Source organism: Schistocerca nitens, chromosome 4, assembly GCF_023898315.1.
Source record: "Schistocerca nitens isolate TAMUIC-IGC-003100 chromosome 4, iqSchNite1.1, whole genome shotgun sequence".
In the NCBI taxonomy this organism is placed as follows: Eukaryota; Metazoa; Arthropoda; class Insecta; order Orthoptera; family Acrididae; genus Schistocerca; species Schistocerca nitens.
In genome coordinates this window covers 440,252,380-440,278,074 of record NC_064617.1, presented here as the reverse complement: position 1 = coordinate 440,278,074, position 25,695 = coordinate 440,252,380, and the positions used below count along the sequence as shown (strand labels likewise).

Here is a 25,695-nt window from a genome sequence, read left to right as displayed (position 1 = left end):
ACACGTTCATAGGATTTGTTAACCTATAAAAAAGCGTTCGACAATGTAAAATTATGGAAAATGTTCGTACTCTGAGAAAAATAGTTGTGTGCTACAGAGAAAGACGGATAATACACAATATGTACAAGGACCAAGAGGGAACAGAAAGGAATGACAGAAATAAAACAGAGGTTCGGGAGTAGGATTAAAATTCAGAGTGAAAGAGTATGAATGATAAGATTCACTTATGACATCGCTATCCTTAGTGGAAGTGATGAAGAATTACAGGATGTGCTAAATGGAATGAGTAGTCTAATTACACAATATGGATTAAGAGTAAATCGAAGAGAGACGAAAAAAATGAAAAGGAGCAGAAATGAGAATAGTGATAAACTTCAGAATTAGTGGCCACGAATCAGATAGAGTGAAGGAGCTCTGCAACCTTGGAAACAAAACGTGATGGTAGAGGCAAGGAGGACATAAGAAAAAGGGCTTTCTTGGCCAGGAGAAGTCTACTATTATAAAACATAGGCGTTAGTGTGAGAAAGAAATTTCTGAGAATATACGTTTGGAGCACAGCACTGTGTCGTAGTGAATTACAGACAGCGGCAAAACTGGGTAGAAGAGAGTCGAAGCGTTTGAGCTGTGGTGCTGTGCAAGAATGTTGAAAATTAGGTAGACTGATAAGATGAGAAAGGAGGAGGTTCTCCGCAGAATTGGCACTGAAATGAATATATGGAAAACACCGTGAAGAAAAATGGATATTAAAAAATAATATGGTAGAGACTAACACGTTGGTACTAGAGGGACTAGCAGGGGGTAAAAACCGTAGGGAAAGACAGAAATTGGAATACACCGAACAAATAATTGGATGAAGGGTGCAAGTACAACTCTGACATGAAGAGGTTGGTACAAGAGAGGAATTCGTGATGTATCGCATCAAACTAAATAGAAGACTAGTGGCTAAAAAAATATTTGTAATGAGAAAGCTGTTGTGGTCTACTGTTGTCGGACCATAAAATATAGAAAAAACTCAAAATTCTTGGTTTTGTGCACAGTAAGACTGGTAGATTACTGGAGACCATTGTATGCAAAAGCTGGACAGTACTGAAAGTAATTATGCGTTACATAAACCTAAGGTTAAATTTTAGTCTAAGGATATTGCGAATCATGGCAGATCATCGGTTGTATGCAACTGTTTTTGAGATTATTAGCTAGTAGGGAATACGTTTTGGTATTAAAATTACAAAGCAAAAAAATTCAGTTAGAAAGTATCATGTCAGCCGTAAGACTCAGTTTTGTTTTGCGAAAATAAGGTACCACAGATGATTGCAAGAAACATCACATGCCGTCAGTAACAGGACTGGAATAATCGGAAACTTCGGGTTCAGTATTTGTAAGTTTCAACCAAATGTGAGGGGTAATTGTGCCGTAGAAATGCATCGACGGTCGATGAACACATGGTACATCACAACGATAACGAGTTTCACTCATTACGCTTAATCCCAGAAATAAACCGTACTGGTACAATTAATGCTCAGATGACAATGTGGAGGCCTGAGTGCAATTGGGGCTTTATAAGTATGAGATGATGATAAGTTGCGAAACTACCGTTTTACGTCATTTAAGAACATGATGTAATATATGGACACATTACGAGATGCACTAGAATGATATACATAGCTTCAATTCCCCATATGGTTTTGTCGTTGCTCAATTTATGTTACATAACACGTTCAATAAACCATAAACCCTCCTGAAGAACTGCGATGTTGTTCTTAGCGATGCAATGTAGCAATGTTTTTCTTTCGCCATATAATTTTTCGATGCATTAGGAAGCATTACACTGGATAATGTGGAAGTGGTCTATTTCTCTCTTATTAGACTGAGGCCTACAGAAATTCTGACAATTCGAGATTCACATCAGGAACCCTTTAAAATGCAAATACTACGCGTGTTCCCTGACGATCTTTTTGCTTACGTCTGGGATGTCGAAAAGTAATGCTGTGAAGCAGAAGAAAAGACCCAGTTTGCATCAGTGTGCGACATTCCAAAGATGGACGCAATCCCTTTCTTTGTCTGTGATCTACATAAACCAGTGGGCCAGAGGGATTTATGCACAATCTGGGTCTAGTCTGCTTATTAAACTTACAGCAGTAGCAATGCGGCATATTTAAGGGGATTATTACCAGCTGTCAAAACTATTGCACTTGCTGTATCCCCAATGGTCGATTATATACTAGATATAAACCTGAGTCGTGAAGAAGCGGTGACGTGATAGTAAGTTCGTCAGTTCGATGGTGGGAGGGTAGAGAAAATAACCTTATCGTTACATTTTTGGAAAAAATTGGTAATTCAGGCTCATTTGGCAGACGAAGGAATAGAGAATTTTGTTTACCGCCAGTGAGCATCGATAGAAAGTATGGCTTACTCTGTGGCGACGTACTAACGAGCCCAGCCTAACCGACTTAGACCTTCCCCCACCGCGACGCAGAAAGGGTTAAATGCTGTAAAGGCGGCCTTCTTGATGTACACATTTCCTGGTGTCAACTGGTCAAATGCGCTACTGGTCTCAGTAAAAGGTGACGGCCAGCTTCGCTTGCCCCAGAACGTGTAGCCCTGCGAGCCGGCCTGCGATGCAGCGCTAGTTTCACCAACTGCCACGAGGGTCAGACTTGCAAACGGAACCAGCTGATGCTCTACTTTTGCTTTAGACGATCTTTGGCAGGGATGTTCCACAGCACGCGGAGTGAGGACCGAGTTGTTACCGGAGCGAAGTAGCAGCTCTAGGGCGCAGACGTCGCCACGGGCAGCGTTCGCGATCGCGCCGAGAGTCGACAGCTGTCGAAGTCGGTGAGCGAGCGGCAGGATCGGTGGAAGCTGGCGCGGGCGGGCGGACTGCAGGTAGTGCGGTCATGGGGAGTCGTTGGAGTCAGAGCCGAGCGAGTGCAGCGGGAAGAGCGGGTACCAGGCGTGCGTGGGCTGCGTCAGCGTGAGCTTGTCGAGCGCCACCTCGGCGCCGCCGCGGCCCACGTTGTGCTCGAAGCCGGGCTGGCGCTCCCACAGCATGACGAGCAGCGCGCGTCCCAGCACGTCGCACGCGCTGTAGCGCAGCGTCTGCCGGAACTGCGGCTCCAGGCTGTGCCGCACCACGCGCGTCTTGCGCTTCTGCAGCCACCGCTCGCCGTCCCGCAGGTACGTCTTCACGTAGGTGTCTGCGGAAGCACAACACACACACTTACTTCCTAGTTTTCATTTGCTCTGCTAGTCATCGAGACTACAAAACCCCGAAGACGGCATGCAGCAACGATTAGATGTATTGCGTGTATTGAACCGGGGATCTAGAAACGACGGAGAGGCTTCGGCCCGCCGTAGCCCTCAGTGGTTCACAACCCCACAACAGTTCATAGCAATCCACCCACCCCACACCGAACCCAGGGTAATTGTGCGGTTCGGCCCCCTGTGGACCCCCCGGGAACGTCTCATACCAGACGAGTATAACCCCAAATGTTTGCGTGGTAGAGTAACTATGGTGTATGCGTACGTGGAGACTGTTTGTGCGGCAAACGCCGACGTAGTGTAACTGAGGCGGAATAAGGGGAACAAGCCCGCATTCGCCGAGGCAGATGGAAAACCACTTAAAAACCATCTAGAGGCTGGCCGGCACACCGGACCTGACAAGCATCCGCTGGGCGGATTCGTGCCGGGGACCGGCATGCCTTCCCACTCGGGAAGCACCGCGTTAAGCCGTCGGCACACGGACCGTGCATCCGAACGTTGAGCGTTGAGCGCGACGAGTTTCTGACGTCACAGCATGGAATAGCACGCTCGGCAGTCTTTCTGAACGTGCAGAGCAATATCTGGCATGTCAGATGTTCTGAGCGTGCGTCTGAGCGTTGACCAATGACATGGCACAACGCCATCTACGTCACAGGCACGCCGCCTCCCTTCAGTACAGAGTTGTGAGGCGCCATATTGACACTCATTTCAAGTCCATTTGTATTTATGCCGTTCCGAGCACCAGCAAATTGAGAATCACTGCAAAACCCGTTGTTAACTATGTGATTCGTTCCAATAAAATAATGAGAAACATCATATTCGTGGCAAGAGAATCATTGTAACTTGCTTATAATCAGAGTAGGCTATTTGAAGGCAGCGACACACTGAAGACCCACCCAAAACGCATTGTTCTTGGTACAATGTGTTATAATTAAATTTCAGTTAATAAAATATCTACGATTAAGGTTTTTAGCGAGAGGTAAGACACTATGATTAGATGAAAAAAGTGTGATGTTGGTTTAGTGTAATGAATAGTGGCACTGTCTATCATTGGGTGGTTTTGTAGGGGCGGTGGTTCGCGTCCTAACACAACCAAATGTTTTTTTCCTAACATTCGCGTTTTTATTAGGTTCTGATACTTTATTATTAGTTTAATATAAGTATAGACTATAATATTTGATGTTATGTAAATACAAGTTCACCTTTCTTTGAGGGGTGACTTTGTTCGACTGACTTAATCTAAAGGACAGCTTACGCTACTTGTATAGAGATATTTTGCTCCTTCTTCTTTTACGCTTCGTAATTCACATGTTGCAAAGATTCTGCTACTCGGTAGGAACAGTGATCAAGTAAGACTGACCTTGGGGTTTTACTAAAATGTGGAAATGCTAAAATAATGTTTATCTTATGCGGAGAAGTATTCCAAATTTGTAACGCACTGTTTGTAATGGAACTTTTGTATGCCTGTGTCCTTATTGATTGGACATGGTACTTTCCTTTTCGTGGACGATGGAAGAAATGTGCATTTTAATAGAGCTAATGTGGGAATTTTACGCGCGCCCGTTGAGTAAACAGTTTGATTAACGAACTAGAAACATCCCTCAACTGTCGCTGGAGTGCGTTGCGATCGCGTATACCACGTTGGGGCCCACGTACCGTATGCACAAGTCGCATCGTCCCTGATCGTTCAGCAGCACGTTGAACCTGGCACGCTCAACGTTAACGTTCGGCACCACGGTCCGTGTGCTAACGGCTTTAGACCGCGCGGCTAGACGGTCGGGCCAGCGATTAGGTACGAGCATACAGAACAGGTTCCCAGATATGTGAGCGGCTGCCACATTTCTTAAGGGGGAGAATCACATTATGACGTTCAAAAAATCCGATTTTTTTATTGCATAAATCGTTAGCTTAATTATCCAAGAATATGCTTTCAAAATTTCAAAGCGAAATTTGCATTGGTTTAGATTTTATGAACACAAACCCCAGTGCACATAGGGTAGAGGCTCGAGCGCAGTTATGGCGACATACTATCATATGATTTCCACGGAATGAAAATCTTCGACACGAGTACTGCGCAGAGGGAGGAGACAGCTGGTGCGAGTGGCAGAAACGAACAGCCCTTGCAATGGAACACGAACAGCACCTTACTCCATTGCACCCCGACGTACAGAAGGAAGTTCTTCCAATACATGAAGATTTATCGAGGGGTGAATTACTGGAGACATGTTTAGGTGGCCACACACAAAATGCGAATGAAAGTTTTAATACCACTATTTGGCGACTAACTCCAAAACGCTTGCACTCCGGACTAAAAGTCGTTGAATTGGCCTCGTATTTAGCAGCGGGCTTATTCAATGAAGGAAATTCGTCCCTTCTGATTGGCATGAGCGAGGCAGTAACACGCAAAGCTTCAATTATGCCAAACAAATGGATAACCAGCGCGTGAGCCGGTAGAATCGACGTAGCTCATTGGAATCTAAGGAAGGTCGGAAAGCTCGGAAAGCACTGCTGCAAGCGCAAAACGAACCCTATGAGGAAAAAGAAGGATTAATATATGGTGCTCGAATCGCAGATTAGTCGGTAAGCATTTTACTTTATTGTTAACTTCGTTGAATTTCTAGTTTCCGAGAATTTATTTTTCAAACGCGTTTATCTCCAAATGACTTTTATCACATTTGCGTGCAGCCTATCCTAAAAAGTATAGAACAGATAATTATGAAAATTGATACTATGATTCTTTATAAAATAACGAATTATATGAACCAACTTCTGAGAGGATATGATTCTAAGGGTATTTTTCTTCGCATAATTAGAGGAAAAAATCGTGAAATTCGAAGTAAATTGTTCAAACGCCTGCAAAATTTTTAATTTTCACTATTTCCACCTGCATTGAGGTTCATATTCTTGAAAAATAAGTTATTAATGTAAAATCAAAACCTTTCTGATTTCAAATGAAAATCGGAATGGCTACACTGCACACAATTGGAGAACTATACTCACAACATGCAATGGACATCACAGCGTAACTTTGTTATTGTTCGCTGAAATTATTCAAAAAAATTCACAAAAGCTGTTCGAAATATGAATGAAATGATGTCAAAATTTGATTAAATTCTAGTTAATTCTTCCCACCAAAAAAATCCCGAAAAATACGTGTCAAACAGCCTCCTAATGTTGTTTCCCCCTAAAATAACAGAATCCAGTACGTTGTCCTTGACGGCGAATGTTCATCAGAGGCAAGGGTATCGTCAGGTGTGCCTCAGGGAAATGTGATGGGACCAGTCTTACTCAATTTTTATATAAACGATATGACGGACAGGGTAAGTAGCAGTCTGCGGCTGTTTGCGGATGACGCTGTGGTGTTCGGCAGGCGTCGTCGTTGGGTGACTGTAGAAGAATGCAAGATGACTTAGACAACATTTCTAGTTAGGGTGATGAATGGCAGCTAGCTGTAAATGTAGAAAAATGTAAATTAAAGCAGGCGAGTAGGAGAAAATAACCATATAATGTTAGATTACAGAACACACTCATGTCGATTAAATATCTAGGCGAAACGTCTCAGATCGATGCGAAATGGAGCCAGCAGGTAAGGACGGTAGTATGGAAGGGAAATGGTCGACAATTCAGAGGTAGGCTGCTAGATTTGTTACTGGTGGGTTTGCTCAATACAGGAGTATTATGGAGACAGTCCGGGAACTCAAGTGGGAAACTAAGACTAAAAATTTCACTTAACAGTCATGGAACTTCAGGCGATTTACCATTAAGGGCTGGTAGACAGTGATGAATACTGTAATTTCGCAATAGGTAGCTCGCCGCTCCGAAAAGTCCCTATTATAAAGCGGAAGTCGACCCACCACAGAACTTTTAAAGTTTTGAAAGTTGTTATTTTCGAAGCATATGGCTTCGGCAAATGATTTTTTAGAGCGGATTCCTTTAATATTCAAGTAATCAGATGCAGCGGACAAGTATCTACACAGACATTGCGACAAAGAATGGGACACTACATACTGTCAGCATGACGACAGTAAATTGATGCTGCTTTCCGTGGTGCGGCAGCTGAGAGAGGCGTCCAACGACATTCCTGGACACAGAAGAGACACTTCATCAACTTTTCAGATGAGTCCCGGTTCTACGTAAAACACCACGATGACTGTATCTTGTGCGAATCCTCCGAGGAGAACGAATGTTACCAGACTGCATTCATCATAGTCATAAGAGCCTAGATTCTTACATGATGGTACTGGTCCTATCGGGTGCACAACAAAATTAGTTCCGATTTGCATGGTCAGCAATTTTGATAACACATGTTACACTCCTTACGTGTTAAGGCTGGTGGTTGAGCACTATCTTCAAGATCTCTGTGACCTTATCTTTCAGCAAGATCATGCAGTACCACAGGTTTCCTCTGATCACGAGTAGCCGAGAGACTGACGTCTCACCAATCCCTACCCATTGCAGTAATTGATGAACTCTGGTATATAGTTGGAACAGTTGGAACTACGTACATATGTATCTGTTATCCAAGCTCAGCTGACCAGACGTCAGCCCGATTAGAGTAATTGTTGCTGCCAGACGTGGCAGCTTCATGTGCTAAATGTGGCACATGCATAGCCCCAGATCACCTAAAACTTTAATCATTATTCTTCCTACTATATTAAATACACATAGTAGGTTTAGTAACTCGTTACTTGCTATTTTTTTTTTGGTGCTGCAATTGTAATGGCTTATAGTATGGTGTGGCCACCCACTTCAAACATCGTAACGCCTACTGCATCGGCATCCCACTACACGTCCAACCAGCACGAGATGCCTGCATCACAGGGCGTTAATTCACCAGAAAAACCCACAACACAACACATCACAACACCAGGTCTCTACCAACGGCTGCCACAGGGACCGCTACCCTTTCGTGGAGCCTGCAGAACAACTTCACCAGGGGTCGCAGCTAAGCCAGGAACTACTTTGCTACGCCAGGCACGTGATCGCAAATACTTCCGGCAGGTACATCCGGTAAACGGGCTTTATAAGGCGACGCACTGCTGGCAAAGGGACCCTCTTTACCCTCTCCCAAGGTGGCTTCCGCCAGCTCCTCCTCCCTGATGATGTCCTCCTCCCCTCCATCTACCCCTCCTATCAACTTTGATCCGCCCCCCCCCCACTTCCTGTGTCCTTTCCTTTAGGCACCCTCCCTCCCTTCTCTTCCCTTCCCTTCTCGTTCCTTTTCCCCCGTCTCCTCCCTCCTCCCCTCTTCCCCCCGGGCCTCCCCTCCCCCTTCCCCCCTTCCCCCTATTTCCCCTGCCCATGGCATCTGCTCTCCCCCCCCCCCCCCTCCTCCTCTCTTGGCAGGGCCCCGGACTCGTACACGGTTAGTGAACATTCGAGCGCTGGAGATCAACGCCTCGTGTTCTGTGTGTGCCGTCGTTTTGTGCTTAAGTGGTTCAGTGTTATTCGTTTTGTGCACCTACGTTCACGTGTGACAATTTTCGTCTCTGTCTGTGTCCAAGTGTCTGAACAATTTTATCTTGGACTCTACGCCCGTGAACGGCACCTTGTATTTTACAAAGTGTTTGTCTCCGTTTATATGTCCACCATCTTTTTTTCTAATTGTCTTCATTTGTATCTTTGTGTTTCTCTGCGGCCAAAGAGCGGCGTGGTATGCTGCTGCAGGCCTGCCTGTAAACAGGTTTCAAAATAACAATAAAGAAAAAAAACCGGCAAAGGGCAGTTCGAGCACCACTTGGAAGTATACCGAGCTGCCACCCCGGCAGCGACGGCCAGACGCCTCTTCTAGCTGGCTGATCTCTCGCAGATGGACTTGGAATTGTCGACGAACATCTTGACATTGTAGAATTGTTTGATCGTGATCTCTCCCCGTGAAGAGTCGGGTCTTTTCTATTATTATTTGTTATTTTATATTGGTGACGATCCGCAGATGGGATCGAGTCTGTCGTTCTTTTGGGAGGTTGTATTATTGTTTCGTTTTGGTGAGTCCAATAAATTGTTTCCACACTTGTGTTTCCCACATTTCTATTCAGCTAGCGCAGATACTTTCTCTAGTTCCGTGAGGTTACATAACCAATGTTGTTCGTTGGCAGAATGAAACACTAACTCAGATCATCCACAAAAAAAGACAGATTGTTCGTCATAGCTAACAGCTCCTTCAGGTGCCTGAAAACGGGTTGGAACTAGGTGAAGAGCTTTCAGTTGCTAGCTGCTTGTTGACAGTAGACTACCACGAAGCGTATCGAATCGAGGTGTCGTGGCTGCTGCCAGTTTCAAACCATCGAACCCGAGTATCACGCATTGGCTCGTACATCAGAAGAGAACGTGCACAGGCCCTGACTGGCAAAAGATGGGCAAGTAAATCGGTCGAGCAATTGCAAAGGAAACATTCTGGCATTCTACTTAAGCGATTTAGGAAAATCACGGAAAATCTAAATCTAGATTACCAAATAGTGACGAACTGCTGCTGTACTCTTGAATGCATGCCCAGTGCCTTATAAGCGCAACACCTCACCGGTTTATGTGCGAAGTATTTAGGAAATTAAATAAGGTCAAAGTTAAGAGAAAAGAATTAATTTGTTGATGACGAGGAAATAGATGGAAAGTAAAATGGGTTATACACTAACTACATAAGACGTTACAATTGTAAGTTAAGAATCTCAGTAGAAAAACTGAAATTAATGACATTAGGAGAAATTTTCAGAAACAATAAACATGCCAAAGTATAATAAGCCACTCGAAGAGGTCGCACATTTGAAACATTCGGAATTAAAGAGGCAGTGATATCAGCCGGCCGGAGTGGCCGAGCGGTTCTAGGCGCTTCAGTCTGGAACCGCGCGACCGCTACGGTCGCAGGTTCGAATCCTGCCTCGGCCATGGATGTCTGTGATGTCCTTAGGTTAGTTACGTTTAAGTAGTTCTAAGTTCTAGGGGGCTGATGACCTCAGATGTTAAGTCCCATAGTGCTCAGAGCCAGGCAGTGATATCAACAGCAAATTAATAGTACTACGCGGAAGAAAAGCCAGACAGGCGAAGATGCGAAAGGAAAAGAAATTTTTGTAAGAGATACGACTGTACTGAATGGTTTTGAAACATGCAGCAGAAAAAAAATTGTAAGTGCTCTCAAAACACGTAATCCTTTGGATGACACCACAAACAATGATGTAAGGATATAACTGCTTGTTAAGCCAATGTTAAACCAAATATCAGCAAATAAGTGACACTGGCTACAATCTAGACAGAGGATGGAGGAAGGAAGGGTACCTTTAGCACGTATCGCATTCTGACACCTTGAGACAAAAATTAACACACAGTAACGAAGTACCTCATGGAACAAGTCCTGATAGATGATATGGTCCTGGAAGGGGTGAGGATGACCTAAGGTTCCATAGTTATTAAGCATTTTGCATATTAAATTCATATTTTACTTAGAGATTTTACGAGGCCTGTTCAGAAAGTAAGCTCCGATTGATTGCCAAATTGAAACCACAGTGAACATCGGAAATGTTTTACTTGTAACAATTAGCTACACCTTTCAGCTACTTCTCTACGTAGTCGCCGTTCTGACTTAGACTTTTGTCATAGCGTTGTACCAACTTTTCAATAGCCTCATCATAGAAGGCAGCCGCCAATGCTTTCCGCCAATTCTCCACGCTGGCCTACACCTCGTTGTCTGTGTCAAAATGTTGTCTTCAAAGACAGCGGTTCATGTGACCAGAGATGAAACTCAGGGGGAGACAATTGCGGACTGTATTGTGGGTAATCTCACATTTCCATTTGAAAACGATGCAGGAGCTTCTTCATTGCCCCTGCAGAATGCGGCTGAGAATTGTCTTGAAGAAGAAACAGCACGACAGTTATGTAATGTTAGCTGCATAGCTTCAGGCGAAATTTCTCACCAGGCCCTCGTACTTGGCGGCAGACACTATTTTCTAGACATCTTTACGCACTCACTGCGAGCTCAGAAATGAGAAGAGCGACGTGACGCTAACTGGGGTTATACTAGAGACACTACCCAACACATCTGTGCAAAGCTTTATCGGATTTTCATAGTCGTTTCCATTTCGCGACCGATCGGAGCTTACTTTCTGAACGCCCCTCGTATATCAGAGAAATCCACGCGACTGGTAAGTGGTGTAGAATACGGGTCAACATACGCTGTTTACAGCTACTACAGTGCGATTTAGTGGGCATCTGAATTTTAAGTTTCAAATCGCGACGTTGCCTTCACAAGATACTGTCTGTAGGCAGCCCACAGCGCTGGTGATTGAAAATTGCCTTTAAACTTTTATAGCCTACAAAAGCTTTTTGAGGTGAAAGTAGCAACACAAAGAGAGCCGAAAATGTCAGGCTACCGTTGGTGTAATGCTGGCGGGATTAGTCTAGCGTGCTCGCTGTAAAATCACAACAAATTTAAGTTCGCACAGTAGAACTGCAGAGTGTGGTGAATTGCTGTGGTACTGGAAGCTGCGGAACCTGGTGCAGTGTGGCTCACCTGGTGGGTTCTCGCGGTCCTCGCTGCAGAAGTTGCGGGCGCTGACTACCTCGACCTCGAGCTGGCCCTTGGTCATCAGCAGGCCCAGGTAGACCTCGCCGTAGCGCGCCGACGTGAGGCGGTAGCCGCGCGGCTGGATCTGCCCGGGGCCCAGCTGCAGGTCCACCACGCTGCCAACAAGTGGGTCACAAGTTCCAGTGACGGAACATTTCAAGTTGTTGAACATAATGTGTGGCCAAATTCCTGGAAGAAGATTTCCAATCTAGAATACGTATGTTTTAAAGAGCAAACACGAACTTCATCTATAAAATTACGAAGTTTGCTCAGTTATATTTTCTAAGTATTTGGTATAAAGGATCCGTGGTTTCTAGTGGTTTATTACAGAGTAATAACGTGATTATGATGGAGTGGATTTTTTACAGTGATTATCTCCATTTCCGTGAAACGATCTTCACACAAGTAGGAAAAACTGTGATATACTGTTCACAGCAACACAAAATGAGCGAAATACTCAGGCTCAGCATAGCGTCATAGTACCATTCTTCTAATGCGTTCAACGAATCCATACACGACTTGCATACTGGCCAACTCCTCGTCAGTAAACCTACCCACACAGCTGTGTATCGCCATTAAGGTGCAACTCACTCTGCCTGAAAAACAGACTGGTGACAGAAAATCGTGGTACGGGATGCAAACTAGAGGGCGAAGAGTAAAGTGGGCATTACTGTTGCCAATAACAAGTATCGTGAACGAACGGAGAAACTCTTTTCTAGAAAAATCATAAGTGCAGACCGTCGATATTTGCACTGTTGTGCAGATATTTTCAGTGCAATACAGGTACAAAGGTAAATGGAGACAGAAATAGAGTGAGAGACTACGGAACCCTTGTCCAAAAATAGCAAATATCCCTGAACGACTTCGGAAATATTACTGGTGGACACCGCGGTACATACAAGTGGAGCACTGGTACACGTTACAACTCTATACGCCAATGCCCTGCCTAGCACAACTGTTACACACTGATCGACACTTTTAATTGACTATACTCCTACCACAGTATCACTGTGACAACAGTTATTCACAGTATAATGTTTTTGAACAAACGACTGACCCCTTCAACTCTGATGTTTTATGGTGCTGCGCCACGAATAAGTACAGGCGTGGATTTGGGGAATTCTCGCAAGTGTCGCTCAGTTATGGCTGGACGGCAGTACGTAAGAGAGTGATTGTCACGTCGGATGGCAGGCGCGGGCAGTGTTGATATTTTGCAAACAATTCTGCGAGACAGGTTTACAACACCGCTCGCAGGCTAGAATGCACGGCCTTGCGGGCTCTGTATACAAATGTGAAGTAATCAGGTCAGCACAGGGCACCGACGTGCTGTGAAAAACCCATACGCTGTGTGTAATGGCTGAAACTGGCTGAGGAATGCTGACGTTTTAATTATCAAAGAGCACTCCACTTGTCCCACTACGTCAGAGGCGTAGGTAAAAGACGTATAAATAAGAGTCCGGATACTCAAAGTCGGCAGTCGTGTCGCCATTCTATATGCGTCTAGAACTGAAGAGGATGACGATTATTTAAGTTGCAGGCCAGCCACGACGACCTTTAGGTGATGGATATCGGTTGCCAACCGCCCCCAGAAGCTGCCTCCAATCTCCGCTGCACGGACGTGTCATTGTTGTGGCGGGGCGCGTCACACCTTGGAGCTACGCCGGCACTAGGAGCGAGAGGGCTGCTAGCCTGTGCTCTCTGAGTGACATCGTCCGGCGGACGGCAAGCTGTCGTCCACAGGGATGGGGCCGGAGCGCGAACTCGCGGCCTCCCGGGTGCAGAGCTGTCTGCGGGAACTGAACGAGCTGCCTGGGCGGACGGCAGGAGCTGCTAAGACTCACTACAATTATGGCGGTCGGCTGCTTCGCGTCGGCGCTCTACATAGAATCCACGAGTCGCGCTTGAGGAACAGTCAACTATGTTCCGAGCTATCGGGCGCGGCTAACGCACGCGGCGGCTACGTAGCTGTGACGTGAATAGGAGCGCTAAGTACGCAAGGCTGGGCGACTGGGCGCCGACGCTGCAGATTCCGGCATTAGCACGGTGTACGGCGCCATCGCCGAGTTCAGTAGAAGGTCCTCTGTGTATCTTCAGTGTAATAAAGTCAATGATACACTTCTCTGTGTTTCTCTGCACGCTTCGGTATGAGTCATCCTTCTGTCAAAAGCCGCACCTGTCTGTCGTTCTGACATATTACAACCCCTGAGCTCAGGAGGTTGTAACCAAGTTACCGTAAAAATATAATTTGGAATTTTTTTTGAAACTATGTTTTTTTATATTTCACCTTTTAAAATCCCACAGACAGATTTTTTTTCCTGTCTCATTTTTTAAAACTGCAGTCTAGTTCACTGTAACAAAAGCTATGAAATTTTTGCAAAGTTGTGTTGTGCACAGAATGATATTCCAAACTGATGTGAAAAACTTTTAAAATTTTATCTGACCAGCGCCAGTACCAGAGCTGAAGGCAGAGAAGGGTAATACGCAATATTTAGAGTAGAACGACAATGAGAAAGAACATTGATATTGTATACCAAGAATCTAAGCTGGCTGACCTAGATGTTGATGCGGCAGGGTGACCTCACAATGATTGTTACTGCATCACCACACGCAGTGAAGTAACAACATGCAAGTTGTATGCAAGTAACAACACGTAAGTCCTATGTAAGAGCGACTTTCATCTAACAACGCTGCAGAAATAGCTAATGTGAAAGCCTGAAGAGAAAAGTTGTGACACTGTGGCGTAGTGCAGGTCTAGAAAACTGGGCCACATTCAGTCACTCTTGCCATTCTTGTCATGGATGTCATTCATTCTCAGTTTGCAGCTAACCAAGCCTGAGCTGGGACCTGTGACACTCTATCCACGATATGTCTAGAAGTCTTCGGTTACCATGCAACAGCCGGCCCGCCCTGAAGGATTTGGTTGCCAAGGATTGCTGATGAGAAGACTTGGGTTTATCCTACCACTAGTCCTGTGGAGCCGTAGCTGACGGTACCTGGTGAGTTGCCAAACTGCCATCATCACAGGGAGGTGTAGTAGCTGCCGCCCGCCCCTACTCCCCCCCCCCCCACCCCCTGCCCACCGACCTGCCTGTATCTATGAATAAACACGAACGTCGTTGGGTGTTCTCTTGTTGAGAGGCCGTGACGTAACTCTTGATGACTATGGCCACTTTGTGCGCAGCTGCTGGATACCTTTCGTGGGACACGATCTTCGACGTGAACTAGAGCACCCTGGTAACCATTTAGCCCAGCTGCTGGCCCCCAGGCAATGTCCACACTGTGTTCTGTCAGCAGAATCCTGTGACGTAGCCACCCAGTGCGTCGTGCTCGCCATCACCTCAGCAGCCAAGACTGCGAACCACACAGAGGTCAGCACATACCAGTGCAGCTATCGTCCTTCTGCTCGCCTGGCACTGTCAGCCTTGAAACAAGGTAAGTGTGTATCCGAGAATAATAAATGATTATTCCGTTAAAAATTTCTTAATAGCCTCTCTGGCATTTCGACATATCCTTATTGCGGCTCAGCTTCAAGCAATCCTGGCAGTCCTGAGCGGCAGTGACGATCTGTCGAAAGTCCGGAGACGCTAGTAAGACATTTTTATCAGAATACACATTTATTATTCACGGATACACGCTTATCTCGTTTCACGGCTGACACTGTCAGGAGAGCAGAAGGCCACACCTCCAGCCCTCTTTAGTAGGTATTTATTTGTATTTTTCATAATATTGGAGAAATTGCTGTCTAATACCAAATTTATTCGCATCGTTGACAGGATATATGTTGTGTGCCATTTGTGCCTTCTTCTCTGGCGTAGGTATTTGAATCCCACTCTGTTCAGCACTGTGTACATCTTTCCACAACATTTTGCTTGCATTCTCCATCGCCGTTTCGTTAGCGCTGTCAGTAACTCGTATGATAGTAAGAGCCATCGTGGTTGCCTATTAAGGCATTATCTCTGCAGTCACTTTACGTGGCATAAACTGCGAGCTGGCACTACTTTGAACTGTAACATGACTGTATCTAGTCAGGTGAGGGTGTCAGTTCCTGGTACGATTGGATCTAAGGTTAAGTTTCTCGAATAATACCAAGACTGCAAATGTGTACCTGCAAGAAAACAAAAAATAAATTATGTAACTTTATTTTCTCGATAGTCATTTAAAACTTTATGATTCCTACTTATATTGTTGACATGCAAATTGCACGCGCTACACACACACACACACACACACACACACACACACACACACACACACACACGCGCGATCAAAAAGTCGGTATAAATTTGAAAACATAATAAACCACGGAATAATGTAGATAGAGAGGTAAAAATTGACACACATGCTTGGAATGACATGGGGTTTTATTAGAACCCCATATTGCTAGACGCGTGAAAGATCTCTTGCACGCGTCGTTTGGTGATGATCGTGTGCTCAGGCGCCACTTTCATCGTCCGTGCGATTATTGGCTTTGGGGTTACCTGTAGTCGCAAGTGTATCGTGATCGACCGACATCTCTAGGGATGCTGAAAGACAACTCCGAAGCCAATGCCTCACCATAACTCCGGAAATGCTTTACAGTGCTGTTCACATCATTCCTCGTCTACAGTTATTGTTGAGGAATGATGGTGGACATATTGAGCATTTCCTGTAAAGAACATCATCTTTGCTTTGTCTTACTTTGTTACGCTAATTATTGCTATTTTGATGAGATGAAGCGGCATCTGTCGGACATTTTTTGAACTTTTGTATTTTTTTGGTTCTAATAATACCCCATGTCATTCCAAGCATGTGTGTCAATTTGTACCTCTCTATCTACATTATTCCGTGATTTTTTCAGTTTTCAAAGTTTACTGACTTTTTGATCACCCGGTACACACAAGCGCGTGTGGGCACAGATTGACACTCTTGCTCCTAACCGTGCCGAGCTGTTGTGCAAACCCAGCAGCTGGGCGGACAGGCGGCAGCAGCGACTCACCCCCAGCGGTCCTCCTCGTCCGAGGGGCTGCCCGCGGACGCCTGGGGCAGCGGCGCCGGCAGCTCGCCCACCACCATCGACTCCCGCCTGCTGCCCCCTATAACGGCACACACACCAACGTCTGCAACGTGTCCACGTCACACTGCGGGCAACATACTCTCAGCACTGCCAAGCCTAAGTCTGGTGATCATCAGCCATCATTAACTCAAATCGGTATGAGACTTAAGTCTACATCCACACGATTACACTGCAGTTCACATGTAAATGAAACTTCCTGGCGGGTCAGAACTGTAAGTCGAGCCGAGACTCCGCTGCAAAGTGAAAATTTCTTTCTGGAAACATCCCAGTTAACTGTTTGGCTCTCGGTTCATACAACTAGTTTTGGACTATTTGGTTCAAATGGCTCTGAGCACTATGGGACTTAACATGTGAGCTCATCAGTCCCCTAGAACTTAGAACTACTTAAACCTAACTAACCTAAGGACATCACACACATCCATGCCCGAGGCAGGATTCAAACCTGCGACCGTAGCGGTCGCGCGGTTCCAGACTGAAGCGCCTAGAACCGCTCGGCCACCAACGGCCGACTTGGACTATTTATGTACAACAATCTCAAATAGCACGTGGGAAAACTGAAGACCTAAATATTTCTTTGCGAGCTCCGAGTTCTTTTATTTTGTTACGACCATCATTTCCCCATGTGTACGTGGGAGAAAACATAATATTTCGGCATTAAGAGGAAAAGGTTGGTGCTTTAAACTTCCTGAAAAGATCTCACTGCAGCAAAGAGTGCTGCATTAACGATTTTCATATCATATTGCTTCTGATATCCGTGACAATCTCTCCCCTACTTCACGATAACACAAAACGAACTGCCTTTATCTGAAATTATCCGGTGCCCCCCGTCAATCCTATCTGGTAAGGATCTCATACTACGTGGCAGCACTCTAGCGAGGGTGGAAAAGTGTAGTGCAGAATGTATTTTTAGCAGATTTGTTGCGTCTTGTAAACGTTCCGCCTATAAAATGCAGTCTTTTGTCCGCTTTTCGTGAAATTATGATAACAATTTAAGTTGATCGCAACTATATATATCTAATATAAATATGTGTGATAGTGTAATCATATTTAATGGATTTTTTAGTGCTGATGTGAAGGACTTCACACTTTCGGCATTCAGGGTCAGTCAATCGACACGATTCGCACTATGCAAATATTTTGCGTAAATCTGTTTGTAATTAGTTTTGATTTTCTGATAATATTGATAGATGGCAAACGACAGCATCATCGGCAAACAGTCTGCTTGGGTTGTCCTCGTAATAGGTAATGATATTGGGAAAGAAAGACATGCACTCAAATTTTTACCGACATTTCTTTAGTGAGGTTATTATCAACTGATCGATACCAACCATACACAGTACTGAAACATACCCACGAAAGTTATCACATTGGATCTGATCTGCAAAAATGCCTTGACCACACCTGGCTTGCACCGTCTCGACAGCAACGCGACTCAGTCGCTGCTGAAATTGTACATTACTGTAGCTGTGTTTTGACTTCCTTGTTAATAGATACCATGAAATCCAACATTGAGCTAGTCTAATTCAGTATTACTCTGTACATAACATTTCATTTTAGAAATCATATTGTTTGTGGCGACAAATGGTTCAAATGGCTCTCTGAGCACTATGGCACTTAACAGCTGAGGTCATCAGTCCCCTAGAACTTAGAACTACTTAAACCTAACTAACCTAAGGACATCACACACATCCATGCCCGAGGCAGGATTCGAACCTGCGACCGTAGCGGTCGCGCGGTTCCAGACTGAAGCACCTAGAACCACTCGGCCACACTGGCCGGCTGTGGCGGCAAATAAAACGGCGCACTTCGTATCCAGTGGGCGTCGCTGGAGACATCCGAAGTATGCAGGATATAACGAAAGGATACCGACAACTTCGAGGTATTGTAGAGAGTGTCTTGCAAAAAGTTAAAGGAAAAACCATGTCCGAAAGAAGTCATCCGACGAAGGTACAGAGAATCGAAATTGAATGGACCAGCGTCTTCTGCTGGTCCACCACCTCGGCAGACAACGTTTATACGTTTGCGTAACACAAACGAAACTTCTCCCAATGAGCTTGACATAATTCAGAGCGAACCCGTCCATGCTGGTCGCATCACAGAGGCGACTGCGAAGTGCAGTCGCTTCAGTGTACAAACGCAGGTTTGCTTTATATAAGTGGTGTGGGCTTGCGGTAGGTGTTGATTCCTGTAACTTTGCGCTCTGCAGCTTCATTGGATGACATTTCAAAATATAGATTCCTACCCTCAATTTGTTGTCCAAGACTGCCACGCGGGATTAGCCGAGCGGTTTAAGGCGCTGCAGTCATAGACTGTGTGGCTGGTCCCGGCGGAGGTTCGAGTCTTCCCTCGGGCATGAGTGTGTGTGTTTGTCAAATGGTTCAAATGGCTCTGAGCACTATGGGACTCAACTTCTGAGGTCATTAGTCCCCTAGAACTTAGAACTACTTAAACCTAACTAACCTAAGGACATCACAAACATCCATGCCCGAGGCAGGATTCGAACCTGCGACCGTAGCGGTCTTGCGGTTCCAGACTGCAGCGCCTTTAACCGCACGGTCACTTCGGCCGGCCTGTGTGTTTGTCATTAGGATAATTTAGGTTAAGTAGTGTGTAAGCTTAGGGACTGATGACCTTAGCAGTTAAGTCCCATAAGATTTAACACACACGTTTTTTGTTGCCCGAGACACATTCTACTACACTGTCAATTTTATCGCTATCATTTTGTTACACCCTTATATTTCCGTTGCTGAAAATTGTGGTGTCACCGCCAGACACCACACTTGCTAGGTGGTAGCCTTTAAATCGGCCGCGGTCCATTAGTATACGTCGGACCCGCGTGTCGCCACTGTCAGTGATTGCAGACCGAGCGCCGCCATACGGCAGGTCTAGAGAGACGTCCTAGCACTCGCCCCAGTTGTACAGCAGACTTTGCCAGAGATGGATCACTGACAAACACGCTCTCATTTGCCGAGACGATAGTTAGCATGGCCTTCAGCTACGTCATTTGCTTCGACCTAGCAAGGCGCCATTACCAGTTTATATTGAGATTGTAATTAATGTATCATCAAGAGCGATGTTCTCCAATTATGGATTAAAGTTAAGTATTCCAGAAGCTATGTACTATTTTTGGCTACTATAACTCCTTTAACTGTTCCAGACCTCACGCCAGCCTGCGTGAGCTTAAACGCGTGCATTTCGGCCTCCTCTAGGAACACGGTGTTGGCTCTTCTGCCAACACATCAGAAATCATATTTATATCTAATAGATGCGTCAGTTAATTTTGTGTTCAGCAACTAAAATCTGATCTGAATGCCAGTAAGCATAAAATTATTTTATCGAATGCGCTGAGAATAACATTGAGTGTATATTTCTAAACATCTCGTCCCGACTATTTCACGAAAACTTAAGAAGTAATACTGAGATACTTCGGTATGCTGTTTTACAATGCGTGGCCGTGATGGCCTAGCGGGCAGAGCACCAGACTCCGTTCCTGGAGATCTCAGGTTGAAAGCGGGGTAGGTGCTGGGATTTTCCCTAGATGCAGTCCCTCGTGGATGGCCCCATTCCATTCAGCCAGCTATCCCCGGGCGATGGCCTACAGACAGGCAAACAGACTGGTTCTCGGCTTGCTACAATGACTTTTTTTATTATTGTCTACTGAAAGTGATTTTTAAGTAAAAGTTATGTCATAACAATAGAAACGTATAAATCTTTATAAGAATTTCCATCTTAAGCAGTATTCTGTACTTGAAAACTTCGAGGAAATTGCAAATTTGTGGTAAGGTCTTTACACACTGCTCAATCCAACTTAAACCAAGGACAAAAGACACACCCATGGCCGAGGGAGGAAACGAACCTCCGAAGAGGGGAGATGCGCGAACTGAGGCAACGCGCCCCCAAGACCGCGCGGCTGCCCCGCGCCGCAAAATCTTTGAGCATGTGTTGTGAGAGAGAGGCCAATTAGAGCTTTACTCTAGGCCAGTGGTCGGCAAACATTTTTTCTAAAGAGTTAGTTCTGACATAGGGAGGCGGCACCTCGGGTCGCATACACTACTGGCCATTGAAATTGGTACACCAAGGAGAAATGCAGATGATAAACGAGTATTATTTGGACAAATATATTATACTAGAACTGACATGTGATTACATTTTCACGCAATTTGGATGCATAGATCCTGAGAAATCAGTACCCAGAACAACCACCTCTGGCCGTAATAACGGCCTTGATACGTCAGGGCATTGAGTCAAACAGAGCTTGGATTGCGTCTACAGGTACAGCTGCCCATGCAGCTTCAACACGATACCTCAGTTCATCAAGAGTAGTGACTGGCGTATTGTGACGAGCCAGTTGCTCGGCCACTTTTGACAGACGTTTTCAATTGGTGGAAGACCTGGAGAATGTGCTGGCCAGGGCAGCAGTCGAACATTTTCTGTATCCAGAAAGGCCCGTACACCACCTGTAACATGCGGTCGTGCATTATCCTGCCGAAATGTAGGGTTTCGCTGGGATCGAATGAAGGGTAGAGCCACGGGTCGTAACACATCTGAAATCTAACGTCCACTATTCAAAGTGCCGTCAATGCCAACAAGAGATGACCGAGACGTGTAACCAATGGCATTCCATACCATCACGCCGGGTGATACGCCAGTATGGCGATGACGAATACACGCTTCCAATGTGCGTTCACCGCGATGTCGCCAAAAACGGATGCGACCATCACGATGCTGTAAACAGAACCTGGATTCATCCGAAAAAATGACGTTTTGCCATTCGTGCACCCAGGTTCGTCGTTGAGTACACCATCGCAGGCGCTCCTGTCTGTGATGCAGCGTCAAAGGTAACCTCAGCCATGGTCTCCGAGCTGACAGTCCATGCTACTTCAGACGTCGTCGAACTGTTCGTGCAGATGGTTGTTGTCTTGCAAACGTCCCCATGTGTTGACTCAGGGATTGAGACGTGGCTGCACGATCCGTTACAGCCATGCGAATAAGATGCCTGTCATGTCTACTGCTAGTGATAAGAGGCCGTTGGGATCCAGCACGGCATTCCGTATTACCCTCCTGAACCCACCGATTCCACATTCTGCTAACAGTCATTGGATCTCGAGCAACGCGAGCAGCAATGTTGCGATACGATAAACCGCAATCGCGATAGGCTACAATCCGACCTTTATCAAAGTCGGAAACGTGATGGTACGCATTTCTCCTCCTTACACGAGGCATCACAACAACATTCACCAGACAACGCAGGTCAAATGCTGTTTGTCTATGAGAAATCGGTTGGAAACTCTCCTTATGTCAGCACGTTGCATGTGTCGCCACCGGCACCAACCTTGTGTGAATGCTCTGAAAAGCTAATCATTTGCATATCACTGTGGTGTCACCGCTAGACACCACACTTGCTAGGTGGTAGCTTTAAATCGGCCGCGGTCCATTAGTACATGTCGGACCCGCGTGTCGCCACTGTGTGATCGTAGACCGAGCGCCACCACACGGCAGGTCTAGAGAGACGTACGAGCACTCGACCCAGTTGTACGGACGACATTGCTAGCGACTACACGTACGAAGCCTTTCTCTCAATTGCCGAGAGACAGATAGAATAGCCTTCAGCTAAGTCCATGGCTACGACCTAGCAAGGCGCCAATTGTACCATTGCATGTATCATAATGAGTCTCACTTGTATCATCAAGAATGCTGTATACCAAAGGACGATATAAAAGTTAAGTGTTCTAGTAGCTACGTTCTTTTCTTTATCACATTCATTACGAATCCTGTTCCAGACTTAACGCCAGTCGGCGTGTGTGTTGACGCGTGCCCTTTCGGCTACTTCACTGTGGACTGGCTGCCTTGTCAGTCCACTACATTGGCGACGAGTCTAAAAAGGGACTTTAGCGTTCGTATTGCACTAATTTGCTTGTGTCATGGCTTCGCCACATTCTCCAGATGTACTGTCCGAATTTTATCGCTTGCAGAATCAGCAGACGCAGGCCTTATTGGATGCCCTTGGACAGCTCGTCCAGGGTCAACGTGCGCTGCAAAACGATGCGGCCGCCGCCGCTTCATCGCTACCGCAGCCACAACTCGCAGTTGCACCACCGTTCCGTGCTTTTCGTCCCGACGACGAAAGCTGGACGGAATGGTCACGACAATTTGGATTTCATCTCGCCGCCTACATAATTCAAGGTAATGAGCGGCAGCCGTTTTTGCTTTCGTGTGTAGGTGTGTCCACCTACCGAGTGATAGTGAAATTGTTTCCCCGGCGCGACGTAGCAACTCTGTCATACAAAGAAATTTTGTCTGCTTTAGATGCCTATTTCAAGGAAACAGTAAATGTCGTTGCAAAAAGGTATGCGTTCTTTCGTACAAAACATACGGCCGGTCAGACTAATTGGGAGTGGGTTGCAACTTTGCAAGGCCTTACAAGGGATTGTGCGTTTGAATGTGAATGTGGACTCCCTTATTCAGATACTATGGTGCGTGATGCAATTGCACAGAACGTTTCTGATGTTCGCATACGGGAACAGATTTTGAAACTAGTTAATCCCTCCCTTCAACAAGTGATAGACATATTGGATAGGCAAGACACACTTGACTTTGCTCAGGAATCATTTGAAACTTCGCCAGCAGTGTGTCGCATTAACTGGCCTGCCGGGCGCGCTGCGCGGACCTGTAAACTGCCTTCGCGCACGTCCGCACCGCCACGTGTCCCACGAAAGCAAGCAAATGCAGTGAAATCATGCCCGCGGTGTACAACTAGACATTCGCGTGAGAATTGCCCGTCACGCCAGGCTATTTGCTTTTTCTGTAATAAGAAAGGGCATGTTCAAAGTGTTTGCCAGAAAAAGCTCAGATCAGACAATCACAACCATTCCAGGCCCTTTGCTTCCAGCCGGAATCGAATCAAAGACACACAGGCTCGGGAACCTTCGCCCATGGACGTTCATGTAGTTAATGCCATTCCGCCCAGTGTTCCTCTCGCTAACAGTGACTGTGTTCGTCCCACAAAAAGTGTGCGTCGACGTCGACGGAAATCCCGTCACGTCGCACGTGATTCTGTACCAGTGTCTGTTCACGTTGCACAAAACAGTCGCTCTTGTCGTCAGCAGGACAATAAACTTTTTGTAGATTTGGACTTTGCCGGACAAGTGATACCGTTCCAGCTCGATACCGGAGCTGCAGTTTCATTGCTCAATCACGCCACGTACAAGCAACTGGGCGCACCTCCGTTGCGTGCCGCGAATGTTCAGCTCACGAGTTATTCAGGACAGAAAATCCCTGTGTTAGGACAGTGCAGCCTTCTTGCAACGTACAAGGGACAAACAAAACTGGTGTCATTTTACGTTCTTCGTTCTTCTTCGGCAGTGAACTTGTTTGGTTTAGATTTATTTCAGTTGTTTAACTTGTCTATCGTAAATCAGGTCCTATCAGTGAACCAGACTGTGCCTTCAGCCAGTGTTTCTAGTCTATGTGAAGACTTTGCAGACATTTTTGCACCGGGCCTTGGTTGCGCTAAGAACTATGCAGTACATTTGGAACTCAAAGTGAACGCGCAACCGAAATTTTCAGAGCGCGCAATGTTCCACACGCATTGCGTGATGAGGTCGCCAGAACATTAAACGATTTAGAATCACAAGGTGTCATTGAACGTGTGCAGGCTTCTCTCTGGGCCTCACCCTTAGTTATTTTGAAAAAACCTTCCGGAAAATTGAGACTTTGCGTGGACTTCAAGGCAACTTTGAATCCACAACTTGTGACTGCTACTTTTCTTTTGCCCCGCCCGGAAGATCTTTTTGACAAACTGTGCCCGGGAACATATTTTTCCAAGTTGGACCTAGCAGATGCGTACTTGCAAATACCGGTGGACGAAGAATCCCAGCGCGTATTGGTGGTTAACACGCATCTTGGATTGTACCGATTCAAAAGACTGCCATTCGGGTGTGCATCCGCCCCTGCATTGTTTCAGCAATATTTACAAACTGTTTGTGCGTCGGTCCCTACTGCTGCGAACTATCTGGACGATATTGTGATCTCCGGAAAGACAGCAGCCGAACATTTAGCCAACCTCCGCACATTATTTCAGGTATTGCGGCAAAATGGTCTTCGCTTGAGGAAGGACAAATGTGTGTTTTTTGCTCGTGACTTACCATATTTGGGACATGTAATCAATGCCCAAGGCATACATCCGAGTCCAGAGCACATCCGTGCCATACAGGACTTGCCTTCGCCACAGAATGTGAAGCAGCTACAGAGTGTACTGGGTAAAATAAACTATTATCATCGCTTTCTGCGCAATGCCTCTTCCATTTCAGCTCCGCTTCATCGCTTACGCCGTAAAGGTGTTCCGTTCGTCTGGACGACGGAATGCGAAGGTGCCATTAACCATATCTGGAGAGAGTCTCACTTGTATTATCAAGAGAAATGTACCACAATTAATTAAAGTTAAGTATACGAGAAGCTCCGTTCTTTTCTTTGTAGCATTCATAAAGTATCCTGTTTCAGACTTAACGCAAGACGGCGTGAGTTGATGCGTGCCCTTTCAGCTACTTCTCAGTGTGGCGTAGCTAACTTGTTACGCCACAACAATCACAGCATCTTCTTCCTGTCGGTTAAATTTCGCGTCTGTAGCACGTCATCTTCGTGGTGTAGCAATTTTAATGGCCGGTAGTGTATGTACCGATCTTATTATTAACTGGAAACCTACATAAATTAATACATTATGAGCCCCCAATGGACAAGCAATGTAGCACGGGCGCAATAAAGTGGCCGCTGGTCCCCAAGTATTGATCGTTAAAAGTCAGCACCATTCAGAACACTTTTTGCGACTCTTCTGTTT

General features: G+C 45.8%; 1 protein-coding gene across 1 annotated transcript in view; it reads right to left on the bottom strand.

The window, feature by feature from the left end:
• Positions 1 to 2,892: 2,892 nt before the first annotated feature.
• LOC126252363 (regulating synaptic membrane exocytosis protein 2-like) overlaps positions 2,893 to 25,695 on the bottom strand; it is a 307,507-nt gene continuing 284,704 nt past the window's right edge. The window contains exons 13-15 of the mRNA XM_049953255.1: positions 16,785 to 16,905; positions 11,756 to 11,925; positions 2,893 to 3,194 (exon numbers count right to left, since the gene is read on the bottom strand). Coding sequence (XP_049809212.1) covers positions 2,893 to 3,194; positions 11,756 to 11,925; positions 16,785 to 16,905 — 593 coding nt within the window. The remainder of the gene's footprint in view (positions 3,195 to 11,755; positions 11,926 to 16,784; positions 16,906 to 25,695) is intronic.